The 12,458-nt window shown below is 39.0% G+C and overlaps 1 protein-coding gene across 1 annotated transcript; it reads right to left on the bottom strand.

The window, feature by feature from the left end:
* Positions 1-1,046: 1,046 nt before the first annotated feature.
* Positions 1,047-11,411, bottom strand: LOC140237049 (uncharacterized). The gene is made up of 4 exons (XM_072316990.1): positions 11,159-11,411; positions 9,083-9,205; positions 5,976-6,068; positions 1,047-5,514 (listed from the first exon to the last, which is right to left on the bottom strand). The coding sequence occupies exons 1-4, from the start codon at positions 11,409-11,411 to the stop codon at positions 2,891-2,893; spliced, it is 3,093 nt and encodes a 1,030-aa protein (XP_072173091.1). The 3' UTR covers positions 1,047-2,890.
* Positions 11,412-12,458: the final 1,047 nt, after the last annotated feature.

Genomic DNA, 12,458 nt, shown 5'->3' with positions numbered 1-12,458 from the left:
TGGTAGGACCTATATATATGGTTGAGGTGAGGATTCGTCAGGTCTTAACTTTTTGCAAGATACATGTACTTGGAAATCACTTTATGAAATATCAAAGGACATAAAATTCTTAGAGGATATCAAAGTTTATTAGATGAAAAATTGGTTTTGAGGTGGCCAAGATATCCAAAAGCAATATAAAACAAAGTGATACTAAGGTAGGTGTCATCTTTTACTAGGATGCTAGTGTTTTGGATACTCAACCACTTCAAAACCAATTTTCATCAAAGAAACTTTGAATTCTTCTTAAAATTACATGCTCTACTTCAGGACAGGTTTCTCATTATCTTACAAATAAGTTGAAAACCTCTATTCAAACCAAAACTTCACCATCCCTTTTAGATCAGGTAAATATCATTATATTTTACATTCTCTATTATTCTTTTCATTCAACTGCATTCTGAATCCACACTCAAACAGCACTGCACTGCACTAGCTCCCAGTACATGTACCTGATCACTAATCATTTTTCCCCACAAAGTTGTCGTACAAATTTGTATTGTATTTGTTTATAAGGCTCCAACCCTAATTTCAAACTTAATCGTTTGTGATGGTTGTCCCAGGCTGTTATTGTCTCAATTTTCCCTGATATTTACTTGAAAATACATATGTATGTACAAGTATAGGCCCGACTTATCTAGGGTACTTATATTTAGGAACATACACAATATCATTGCTGATGTGAATCTTTTGGTAAGATAATCAATGTTATTTGTTATTCTTTTCTTTGTGTTTGATAATTGTATTCAGTTTGTTTGATTGACTACAGAAATAAATCAAACAACCCCATTACCCCAAGACAAACATCTCCATTTGGAAAAGCAATCAGAAAGCTGGTCAATTTATTCCAGATCACACACACACACATACAAACACACACAACAAGATCTAGTCATTTAGACATACCAACATACACACAAACACAGACTATCAGCTAGTGCACACAAACAAATGCATAGCAAACATACATACACCAACCAATGAAACAATGCACTAGGATCTCGGCTTGCATGAAATTTTAATTTCACCCCAAGTTTAGAGTAACTGATTTTGTTACAATCTTTATGAATATGTATACTGTTGAAGGCAAGGGAGTTTATTTCTAAATACTGTACATGTGCAGTACATTGTCAGAAACATACACACATACACAGGCACACAAACAAACAAACAAACAAGTGAGGAAGCAAGAGACCATGCACAGTATGGAACATCGCATGTTGCAGAGCCAAAAAACCCTGGCAGGACTGAGATCCACAGCTCCCGTTCCCCCTAAGCAATTGAAATCTTAAAGGGTTTCATTTATTTTCTGAATACTGTATATTACTGCTGTATACAAAAGTTCTGAAGGTGGTGATCAATGCACTTACTTTTCGAGAAGTGACTAGGGAAAAGCAAAATTATGGAGCTGGTGCATGTCCTGATTTTCGTTGCAAACTTCTCGTATTTTGAATGTTGTTGCGGAGCAAGGGAGGAGCGTAAGTGTGTTCACCTCCTGTCTGTTTATGCAATTGTGAGCACGTGCTAGCTACATGTGTAATGTTCATTTGGTAAATGTGTGGCAAGTCGGTACGTGCACATGTCGTCGCCGGTCACACGAACCGACGAATCCCTCAGGTTTGCGTAAGAACGACAATTCGAGAAAATTGTGTTTGAAGTTAACCCATTTTTGACTTATGGTTGCTACACTTTCATGTCTATAATTTCCAATTATTTTTGTAGTACATCAGACTTCAATTCTTGCTCTAACTTGTGAAGTTTTTATCGAATTGTATTGTTAACAAATAAGCGGGAAATCGTCAAAGAGCTGCATGCATGTATTTTCGGTCTGCAAAGAACGTTATCATTTTCCACGTGTGTCCATATGTACATGTACATTGAGCGTTGTCATTGTCAACGCATGTATTACATAGTACACGCACTGTGCGCGCGGTCAATGAACTGTTGAATCTCAAAAACTACACGCAAGTCAATGCCCACTGATTCGTCGGTTCGGTGACCGCGCGTACTAGTACGCGCGGTCACCGAACCGTCGAATCGCCTGATTGTTTAACACACGCGTCTATGGGGAAAACAAATAATTTTCACAAATGGAATTTAATACATACTTCTACAAAAGTGATAACTACGTAAAAATTACACCGAATTACACACTGAGAATTTCAGAATATGTAGTATGGAATGTCTACTATCGAAATGAGTGAAAATCTCAAAATCGAAAATTTGACCCAAAATCGAGTGATTCGTCGGTTCGTGTGACTGGCGACGATGTGTTTTCATGTTTAATCACTTCCCACAATGATCGGTCTTCTTGCAAATTAAGCAGAGAATGCGATTATCAGTGGAAAATTTGACATTCATGATTTCTTAAAGTGTTATACATTGTATCTGCGATAAAATGTGGGTAGAAATTGAATTAGAAGAAGAGATCGCAAAATGGACCCTGAAAGAAACACACCAATAAATTTGTGATGGCTCTTGGCAAACTGGTGTAATAGAGAATCCGAGCTAATTTTCAGGCCCAAATCACACAGAGAGTAGACACTGGACTTATTTGTCATTTTACGGATTTGACTCTGTCCTTTGACCCGAGTGCACAGTCTACAAATCCACAGACACAGCCTTGTCCACCTACATATACAGTTGTACAAAAATATTCCCATTAAGCTCTTTGGTAAAGTTATGCTGTCCCAAAAATTGATCACGACAACCTTAAAATGAGATGCCTCCAGAGACACTGTATGGCACAGGCATATAATACACAGCCAACAAAACACAAGCAATAAAAGTCTGGATTTCGACACATCTCACTAGTACAATGTCATGGCAGAAGTCACTGCCAGACCATGCACTATGACATAATGATTTGCATCAGTGTCTCAGTAGCAATCATATTGTCGTCTATGTCGTTAGAATGCTGTGGCAGTGACTGTGCAGTCATCACTGGAGGCTGGAGATCCTCAGACACCTGCTCAGCTGTCTTGAGACCCTCCTCATTGATTCCACTGGCTGTCACAGCACTGGAGACAACATCAAATTGGGCTGGTTGACCAGAGACAACAGAGCTATGAACTGGTTCCACAACTGTTCTTGGGGCTGATGGAATCTGTTGGATCTGAAGGTCTGTTGGATAAGCTTTATTCGTTTTGAGAGCTGCTGTTTTCCTTGGTACGTTGCGTTCAAGGTGAACACCATGTTTCTTCAGAAGGTGATGTCTCAGACCAGGACGATCAACAAATTGCTGGTCGCACTCCGTGCATGGGTGCGGTTTTCTGCCAGTGTGGGTGAAGAAATGCTTGTCTAGGTTTGTTTTTGTCAGGAATGCCTTGCCGCATACCTTACACACAAAGTCCCTGACATTGTTGTGCCAGTTCGTATGCACCTGAAGGTGTCTTCGTGTGCGGAAATTTTTCCCACAGATCTCACAAGGATATGGTTTGATGTCTGTGTGACTCTTCCGATGTTTACGGAGAGTACAGGGTCGCTTGAAGCCCCTGCCACAAATTTCACATTTAAATCTGTACTCAGTATTGTGAGTAAAGTCACTATGATCCTTCAGAGCCGCTTCTGTTTTGAAGCATGAGCCGCAAATTTCACAGAGATGAGATCTCTCACTGAGAACAAACTGTTTGTGACGGTTAACTTCCCACATGAAGTAGAACTTTTTGTGACAGACATCACACTCACACTGGCGTTCAGAATGGCAATGCATGTGCTGCTGTAATGCTTTCCTGTCATAGAAAGTTTTATTGCACTCGGCGCAGGTGAACAACTTTTCCTTTGTGTGCTCACGATTTAGATGAGCTTTCACTGCTCTCGGGGAAGCATATATTTTCCCACACACTTCACACGCATTCTTTTTTCCATGTGAACGTTTATGAGCGTTGTATGTCGACTCATGGGAGAAGGTTTTGTGGCATATGTCACATTGGAAAACTTTGCCATTTGCCCTGTTCTTGTGTACGTTTTGGATGTGTAACCGGAAGTTTGTGAGACTGTTGAATACCCTGTTACAAGTACTGCAAGTATAAGACATCCCAAGGTGTTCAACGGAGATGTGTTTAAAGAGGCGGTGCTGAAACTTAAAGTATCTACCACATATTTCACACTTTTGGCTTTTTCTACCATTATGCTGAGTTGCCTTTGAGGAAATGCTGTTAACATCTTCTGAGGTATCCGTTGGGGATATTTTGGTGACTGGTTCTTCTTCTCCTTGTGTCTGTTCCTTGTCTTCATCTTCTTCACTTGCTTGTGCTTGTTCCTTATCTTCGCTTTCTTCCAGCTTTGCCTCCATTTCCTTGTTCATGTCCCCATGCTCTGTTGTGGAGAGAACAATCTCCGCAGTGTGCCCAACTGGCTCTCCTGCTGACTCCTCCACTTGGGAGTTGGCTTCAAAAGTAGTATCTCCTTTTGACATATCTCCTTTTGACATTCGAATGTCTCGAAGCTTTATGGATAGTGTGCGCAACTTTAGTTTCTCTGGTGGTACTCTCCTGGAATCAACTTCCTCATCAGTAGCTGTCTCATGGTCTTGTATATCTCTCCAGCACAAGTCCAACACAATGCCAGTACCTGCGGAAGAGTTTCTGCCACAGTTCTTGATAGACCGAGCAATCTTCCTCTTTTTAGCATTCTGAATGTTCCCTTCACCAATGATCTTTCTGGGTCTACCTCTCTTACGTGACTTCCGTATTCGTTTTAACCCTCGTTTGTTGGTCTCCACTTTGCTCACAGGAACCTCAAGTTTTCGGTACTCTGACAGTGTCTCTGCAAGAGTTAACTTATGCTCCTCTTGTAGATGTTTGATGATAGGTTCCTGGCCATTGTGTGTGAAGTCACAGCGATCACAAGCATAAGACTTCATCTGGTGTTTTGGGCTTGCTGTTGTCACTTTATGGATCTGGATCTTCATACTGGCTATGTCGCTCTTGGGAATCTTGAGATCTTCAATCTTTGCCAGTATCTCTGCAAGAGGAACATTGTGCACCTTTTGGATATGTGTGATGATCCTAAACCTCTGTTTTCGGATGTGGCCACATTGGTTACAAGCATAGACTGATGGTACACACTGTGCAGGACTCTGCAGTCGATGAATATCATAGTCCCAGGTGTGCCTAAACCAGGTGTGGCAGTTCTGGCACTCTAGCCCTCCATCAGTTCTATCTACTCCCGATGTATTTTCTTTTGCAGCTGCATTCTCTTTTGCGGTTGCATTCTCTTTTGGAGTTGAATTCTCTATTGGGGTTTCCTCCTCATCAATTTGAAGGTCTTGATCCCAGAGAGCATAGCCATTGTCATCACTGGCATCATCGTCCATTGCACCACTATCATATATTGTAGAACTTCCAGGAGGGTTGGTGGGATAGTCAACACTTGACTGCACAGTTACTTCTGGATTGTCATCTTTGGTCTCAATCTGAACATCAGCTCCTGGAGATATCCTTTGCTTGCTATCCACATTGCTAGGAACAGAATCTGGAGAGATAGATGTAAATTAAAAAACGAATCATTGACAAAAGCCTTTCAGATAACAGCACTAAATATACATTTCTATCACACAAGAAGCCATGTGAATGCAATTTTGCACACCTACTGTAAAAGTGGATATTTTCGCGTGCTTTTATTTTCGCGCTAGTTTCTGGTTGCGTGAAATTTTCAACACCGTGATAAAAATTTCCACTTTTATAGTAACTCAACAATGCCAAATGATGTGTCTAATATACAGAACCATACTTGTGACAGTTTGAACATGAACATTATTATGTCATTGAGTGAAGGCGTAAGTTACTCAACAAAATAATCAGTCATTCAGACGACAATTACTAGTTTAAAATGATAGAAATTATGATTTGGAAACAATGAATGTGTATAGTAGTGAATACATGTTTATGCGGAAACAATGAATACATCTATGTATGTGACATCACAGTACTGACCTGTTATTTCAGACTTGCTTTCTTCCGGTGCTGCCTGTACTTGAATGCTTACAGCTCCTGTGTGGTACAGGAAATGGGCAACGGCCTTTTTGTCTATCATAAATAAAGATATGAAAAGAGAGGGGGGCATGAATAATTTCTCATTTCAACAGGCTGCAGTCTACTGCAATAAGCATTGCAAGTACACCTACCAGATGCCTGTATGGTACACTTATATTGTCTTTAAATATATAAAGCTGAGAGCATCACAGTACACTTCTGTATGTTTGGTTCCATGACATGGTTTTGGAATAAAAGTTTCAAACATGTTTATCAAAATATGAGAGGAATGTCTTAAATGAGAAAGTACGGGAAGATCAAAAGTATGTAGTCTTGGTAATATAATACATATATTTTACATCAAATGCTTGAAACTGAAAACCTATTCAGTATTGTAATAATCACCTGTGCCTCTGAAGATAATTATAACTACAAAATATTTTTCGGTAGAATTGTGGGGTGGTGGAACCATGAAATAGACAATGACAAGTGGTAGCTCCAAAAAGGGGCTTTTTGACGCAAAGTGGATTCAGTTACAAAATTACTCTCCTTAAAGGTTAAACAGGTGAGAACTTGAAACAGTCTTCATAATAAGGCTTGACATCAAAGCACTCCACTGCAAAGAATCAATGGCCAATTACAATTAAAAAGACAATGCTGTTTGACTACACACACTGGACTCCTGTTATAATGAAATCCTCTGAACTGGCAGTTTTCTTTCGTTTTTAATCAAAATTCTGTTACAACCAAACAAATAAACAGTACAAATCAAGAACGGATAATGTGGGGACCTGAATTTTTACGTCGCAATGAGAATTTTGTTACAATCATGTTCGTCAACAAGAGTGCACTGTATTAGCCTAACAGGAAATAGGAAACTCAAATAAAACAAGGAAAAGTAGAAATTACGCGGTGCGTAATATATGTCCCCGCCGGAAGTAGCATTTTGTAACAAAATGTGCGATATAGGTAAAAAATCAAGGTCAAAGGTCAAAGATGTCAAAGGTCAAAATTCTGTGTAAAAGTTTTGAAGCCCTCACCTAGTGCCATCACATAAAGCAAACGGACTCGAAATCGGGTTAGAAATGGCGAAGGAGTAGCATTTTATAGCCAATGTACAATACAGGTCAAAAATCAAGGTCAAAGGTCAAAGAAGGCAAAGGTCAAAATTCTGTGTAGAAGTTTTGAAGCCCTCACCTAGTGCCATCACATAAAGCAAACGGAATCGAAATCGGGTTAGAAATGGCGAAGGAGTAGCATTTTGTAGCCAATGTACAATACAGGTCAAAAATCAAGGTCAAAGGTCAAAGAAGGCAAAGGTCAAAATTCTGTGTAGAAGTTTTGAAGCCCTCACCTAGTGCCATCACATAAAGCAAACGGAATCGAAATCGGGTTAGAAATGGCGAAGGAGTAGCATTTTGTAGCAAAATGTACAATATAGGTCAAAAATCAAGGTCAAAGGTCAAAGAAGTCAAAGGTCAAAATTCTGTGTGGAAGTTTTGAAGCCCTCACCTAGTGCCATCATATAAAGCAAACAGAATCGAAATCGGGTTAGAAATGGCGAAGGAGTAGCATTTTGTAGCAAAATGTACAATATAGGTCAAAGGTCAAGGTCAAAGGTCACGACTGAAATTCTGTGTAGAAGTTTCAAAGCTCCCTTGTAGTGCTATCATATAAGGCAAACAGAATCAAAATTGGCTCATAAATGACAGAGAAGTAGCAAATTGAAGATTTTGATCACACACGGACGCACACACGGACACACGGACGGACACACGGACGGACGGACGGACACACGGACACACACACGTACGGAGCCCGTTTCATAGTCCCCTGCTCGAACTCGTTCGGCGGGGACAATGAGCTATCCGTTGTAACAAGGAATCATGTGCAGTCCCAATTTTTTTCCCATGTAAGTGTATCATGCTATACTTATTTTTAAAAACCTTTTTTCTTACAACTTATTTTGTGGTTGTAAGATATAACTGGTGTAACAAGGCTGAATCTCAATACTTTCACACAAAGAAAAATCCTGCCTAATGTAAAACATGTCACAACGACAACAACAAAATGGGAAAAAATGGAAATATTACCTGGAAATATTACCCACTGTCTATGTAACCTTTAAAGTATCTGTGTCTATGTGTTCATGCAGTATCCCAATAGCCACAACACTCTTGGTGTCTATATGATAGTGTTATTAATTAATTCAATGTATGACCCGCTGAAATCTTTCAGTGTAGAATTTGTGATGAACTCGGACAAACCACTAATTTCTTCATTTGTTTATTATTCCATGCCTTGGTTATGCAACCTTACCTTTTATTGAATTGAACAAAACCAGAGAAAAGTCCTGAATTGTATGTGAATTTCTGCTTACAAAATAGAATGAACACATTTGAATATCCATCCTGAGTAGAAAAGTTTCTTTGACTTGTGTAAGATTTGATTGTACAGTGGACTCCCGATATAACATTAACAAAGTCCTTGGGACTGGCAGTTTTCTTCGTTATATTGAAATTTTGTTATAACCGAACATACAGGTATAAAAAATGAAAAAATAGAGCAAATAATTTTACAACCTGGATTTTCATTGTAACCAGAATTTTGCTATAACCATGTTCATTACAATTGGAGTGCACTGTATAAATTCCATTATTGTCTGTTGGTAACAATTGCAACTATACGTCATGCTACCTATTCAAAAGGGATGCTAGCCACGCGTATTACCGTTACCAGTAGTGCTTTGCTTAATCAACAATTTTACCATGGACCTACTCGGGTAGTAGTTCCATAATTTTACAAATGATAAATATGATCTGTCTTAAAAAAACATTCACATTTGTAGGGTATTGTGCTGTAGAAGTAATGAAGTATGTAATGAAATGCCTGACAAGTCTTGCATGTTCTGGATCAAGTCACAAGCCACGTTTATGTCTCGTCTTTATTATGTTTCATACATGGTAACTAGACCACATGTGATTATCAAAATGGCCACAGGAGTCAGTCTAAGTACCGGTATTGTTGTAGGGCTGTAGGAGGGGAAAGAAGGCAACAAGGTCACTCACCTTTGTCAGATGCATTGTGGGCCAGCAACCTCTCACCCACTGCCTTGCTCTCCGATAAGAAACATGTTGCAATGGTGTTGTCATCTGCATTCCTGAGTAGGAACTCCCAGACACTAGGGGCTCCTCCATATATAAAGATTGAGAAATTTAAAAACTGTAAGCTTCGTCAGGGTTCAGGAGAGGTACTCGATATATACAGCTCCTCTAAAATTTCATTTCAGCAGTAGAGTCTACACAGCTCTCTAATTAACTACTAGTACTTAGACATTACACACAAAAAACCTGCACAGCACAATAGTATGATAACACACTGAACTGTGGTCTATACTTTTAGCAAAGCAGATGAAGAAGAAGAGGAAGAAGAAGAAAAAGTTCTAAGAAGAAAATTATTCCTCAATTACCGTACAAATTGTCATTCTGGATGCATCATACACAACATATTTGTTTTCACTATCTATCAAAGAATGTTGTTGAACCTTCTATTTTCTCTCTATAAAGTTAAATACAGCCATATTTCTATCACTGCCACCCACTTTGTTTTTGTTTGTTTGTTTGTTTTTGGTGTGCAATATCATTAAAAAAAAAATCATGATTTATTTATTTTCAGCATGTTGCGCATGCATACAAGTCAAGTCCAAACTTTCAGGGCACCAATATCATAGAATATAAACAGTAAGTGAAAATCTACCAACTTCAAGGTCGTGTTTACGTTTGGGAACAGTGATTTAAACAATTTCCGAGATTATGACATTTAATACATACATTGTACATGTATGTGTAGGTCTGTTGTACCACAAAATATCCTATGTTAATCATATAAAATTTTCGCCATAAAGCCTAAAATATGAGAAAATATCTTGTTTTTTCTCAATAAACTGTAACTGTAGACAGTTTAGTCTCGAAACATTTTTATTATAACTATTGTTCACATTCTATACATTTAACAGTACTTTCACCGATTTTACTAACTCAAATTTTTACAGTGGTTGTTTGTATCCCTAACTCACATTAGCTATTTTAAAGCACCCATGCTGGGTTTTTGTTTCATCTGCAAATGGTAAATTATGCCTTTAAATTTCATCCACAATGAAGAATCCCTCTCCTTACCCATCTATTAGTAGGCTACAGGGGTCTTGACCTTGACATCCCTCCCCCCCCCCCCCCCCCATCCCGCAGCCTTCCACACTGAAAAAAACATTCTGCGGGCCCTGTCTGTATCGATAATGACTGTGCTGAAGTTAAAATCATATAGCCAAAAATAATTTAGCCCGCTAAAACCCAGGATTGCCATTGTTCTGAGCAAGAGTTTCTTTTCAAAATTGATTCATGATGGGCAGAGACAATTTCAGTTTACAAGACAATCAGTCATATCAAACATATACAAACCAAAAACTATTAGGTAAGTACATAATCATAGTTAAAAAGTGTGTGTTGATGATTAACAATTAAAATAAATGGTGGAGGAAATCAGCAGTAGGCCATTGACCTTTCGAGGCTAATCTCATGATCCGAACAAATTTACAATATTGAAGCTGTATGTCATATACATTAAATCGCGAGTCACATAAAAAAGAAACCGGATTTGCAATGTTAAGGACAAGGCAAGTTCCATAATCGTAATTATTCACCTGGTCAATACAAGGGACACTGTGAATACATAAACGTAGCAGCCTCTTTGAGAATGTTGGCACTATGGCAGGGCCAGGGCTAGGGAGGTGCAAGTGACATACATTTGCTCCAGTCTTTTTGGGTTAGGCCAAGGCAGGGTTGTGATAGGGTTTTACACATCGCTTTTAGCATAAACAGCTCGTCTACGGAGGACAGCGTAAATGGCAAAATATAAAAGAGTCCTCCGGACAGACGGATCTCCGATCTGTACATGCACTTGACCTTGTGTGTTAACCGTGGTTGTGTTAAATCCCCATTTCGAGATAAGATACGTACGTATACCCTGTAATTGTACAAAGATGACTGTACGGTACTCTACTTCGAGAAAAAGAAGAGCAGGAATTAAGAAGAAGAAGAAGAAGAAGTGCATGTTCAGGCTCAGGCATGTTAGGCGAAGAATCTACTCACCATCTTCCTCTTTCAGCACTGGAACCGACATCGTGATCATTGCACTGCCACTGGTGAAGTACAGTAATGAGTTCCACTGCACTGGGCCGGTTGTTATGGGACAGCATGCACTGGCCAGCTGCTCCTCCGCTGCTCCTCCGCTGCTCCTCTCCCTCGGCGCGGGCGCCGCCGGGTCGGGATGTGCGGCCGAAATGGGATACTGATATCGAATCCTGGTGGTATTGAGTGCAGTAGTATTCAAGTCAGCTGTCATGGAGGTTTGTGTTGGATGATCAACAGATATGCACAGCGCCAGCACACATGTGTGTGTGCAATAAATCCGTGAAACAATGTTTTCGCGCGCGTCAATATTCGTGGATTGTTGTTGTTCTTGTTGTTTTTGGCGTACGATTCGTGTAAATGTTTCGCATTACCTCGTACTTTTCATGAGGGATCCTCGGGTCCTGTATATAAACGCCACTGAAACAATAATTCTCCTACTTTTTTTAAAGTGATTTCTCCATATTCGCGGAAATTAAACCTTCGCTAAAAACCTAGTTTTTATGATAATCATAAATTTCGATCCAGGTTTTTTTTTTAACTTTTTCCATTATAGATGTCTTTTAAGACTATAGTTACAAGTCTAAGAGGAAAAAAGTTTTAATTATTATTGATCGATGAAAGTGGATTTTAAAATAGCTGAGATATCCAGAAAAAAAGAGAAATCCTAATAAAAGCTATAACGTTAGTGGAATCCATGTTTTATTAGAACCAGTTTTACTTTTTTCTGATATCTCAACTATTTCAAAACCATTTTTCATCAGATAAACTTTAAATTCCTCTCATGAGGATTGTATACAGTTGAACCTCTCGTATCCGGACAAGTCGGGACCGGGGCTCGTCCGGATAAGGGATTTGGCCGGATACGGGAGACTCAATGCTTTATACATGTAGAGTCTACATATACATACACATGTACTGATGTAGCCCATTGTAGTACCACATGTAGTAATGTGTATACTGCAACCTTTTCATTGTTACAGAGACCCCAAAATAGAGGTTCGTGTTTGCAAGAATGAAATCATTTTCTTTTATAAATTCTTGGGATGATTTACCTAAATAATTATTAAGAAATGTATCCCCCTTTCCTCCCGTAATTATTAAAAAAAGATTTAAAAAATCACGGCGAGATTGCGTCCGGATAATAGAGAGATCCGGATAAAGGGAGGCCGGATAATAGAGGTTCAACTGTATATGGTCTTCAATATTTCATGTCAGTGGTTTTTAATATTTCCACAAAAAAAAAAAAAAAAGTTAACAC

This window comes from Diadema setosum, chromosome 13 (genome assembly GCF_964275005.1).
Source record: "Diadema setosum chromosome 13, eeDiaSeto1, whole genome shotgun sequence".
In the NCBI taxonomy this organism is placed as follows: Eukaryota; Metazoa; Echinodermata; class Echinoidea; order Diadematoida; family Diadematidae; genus Diadema; species Diadema setosum.
This window is presented reverse-complemented; position numbering and strand designations above follow the sequence as displayed.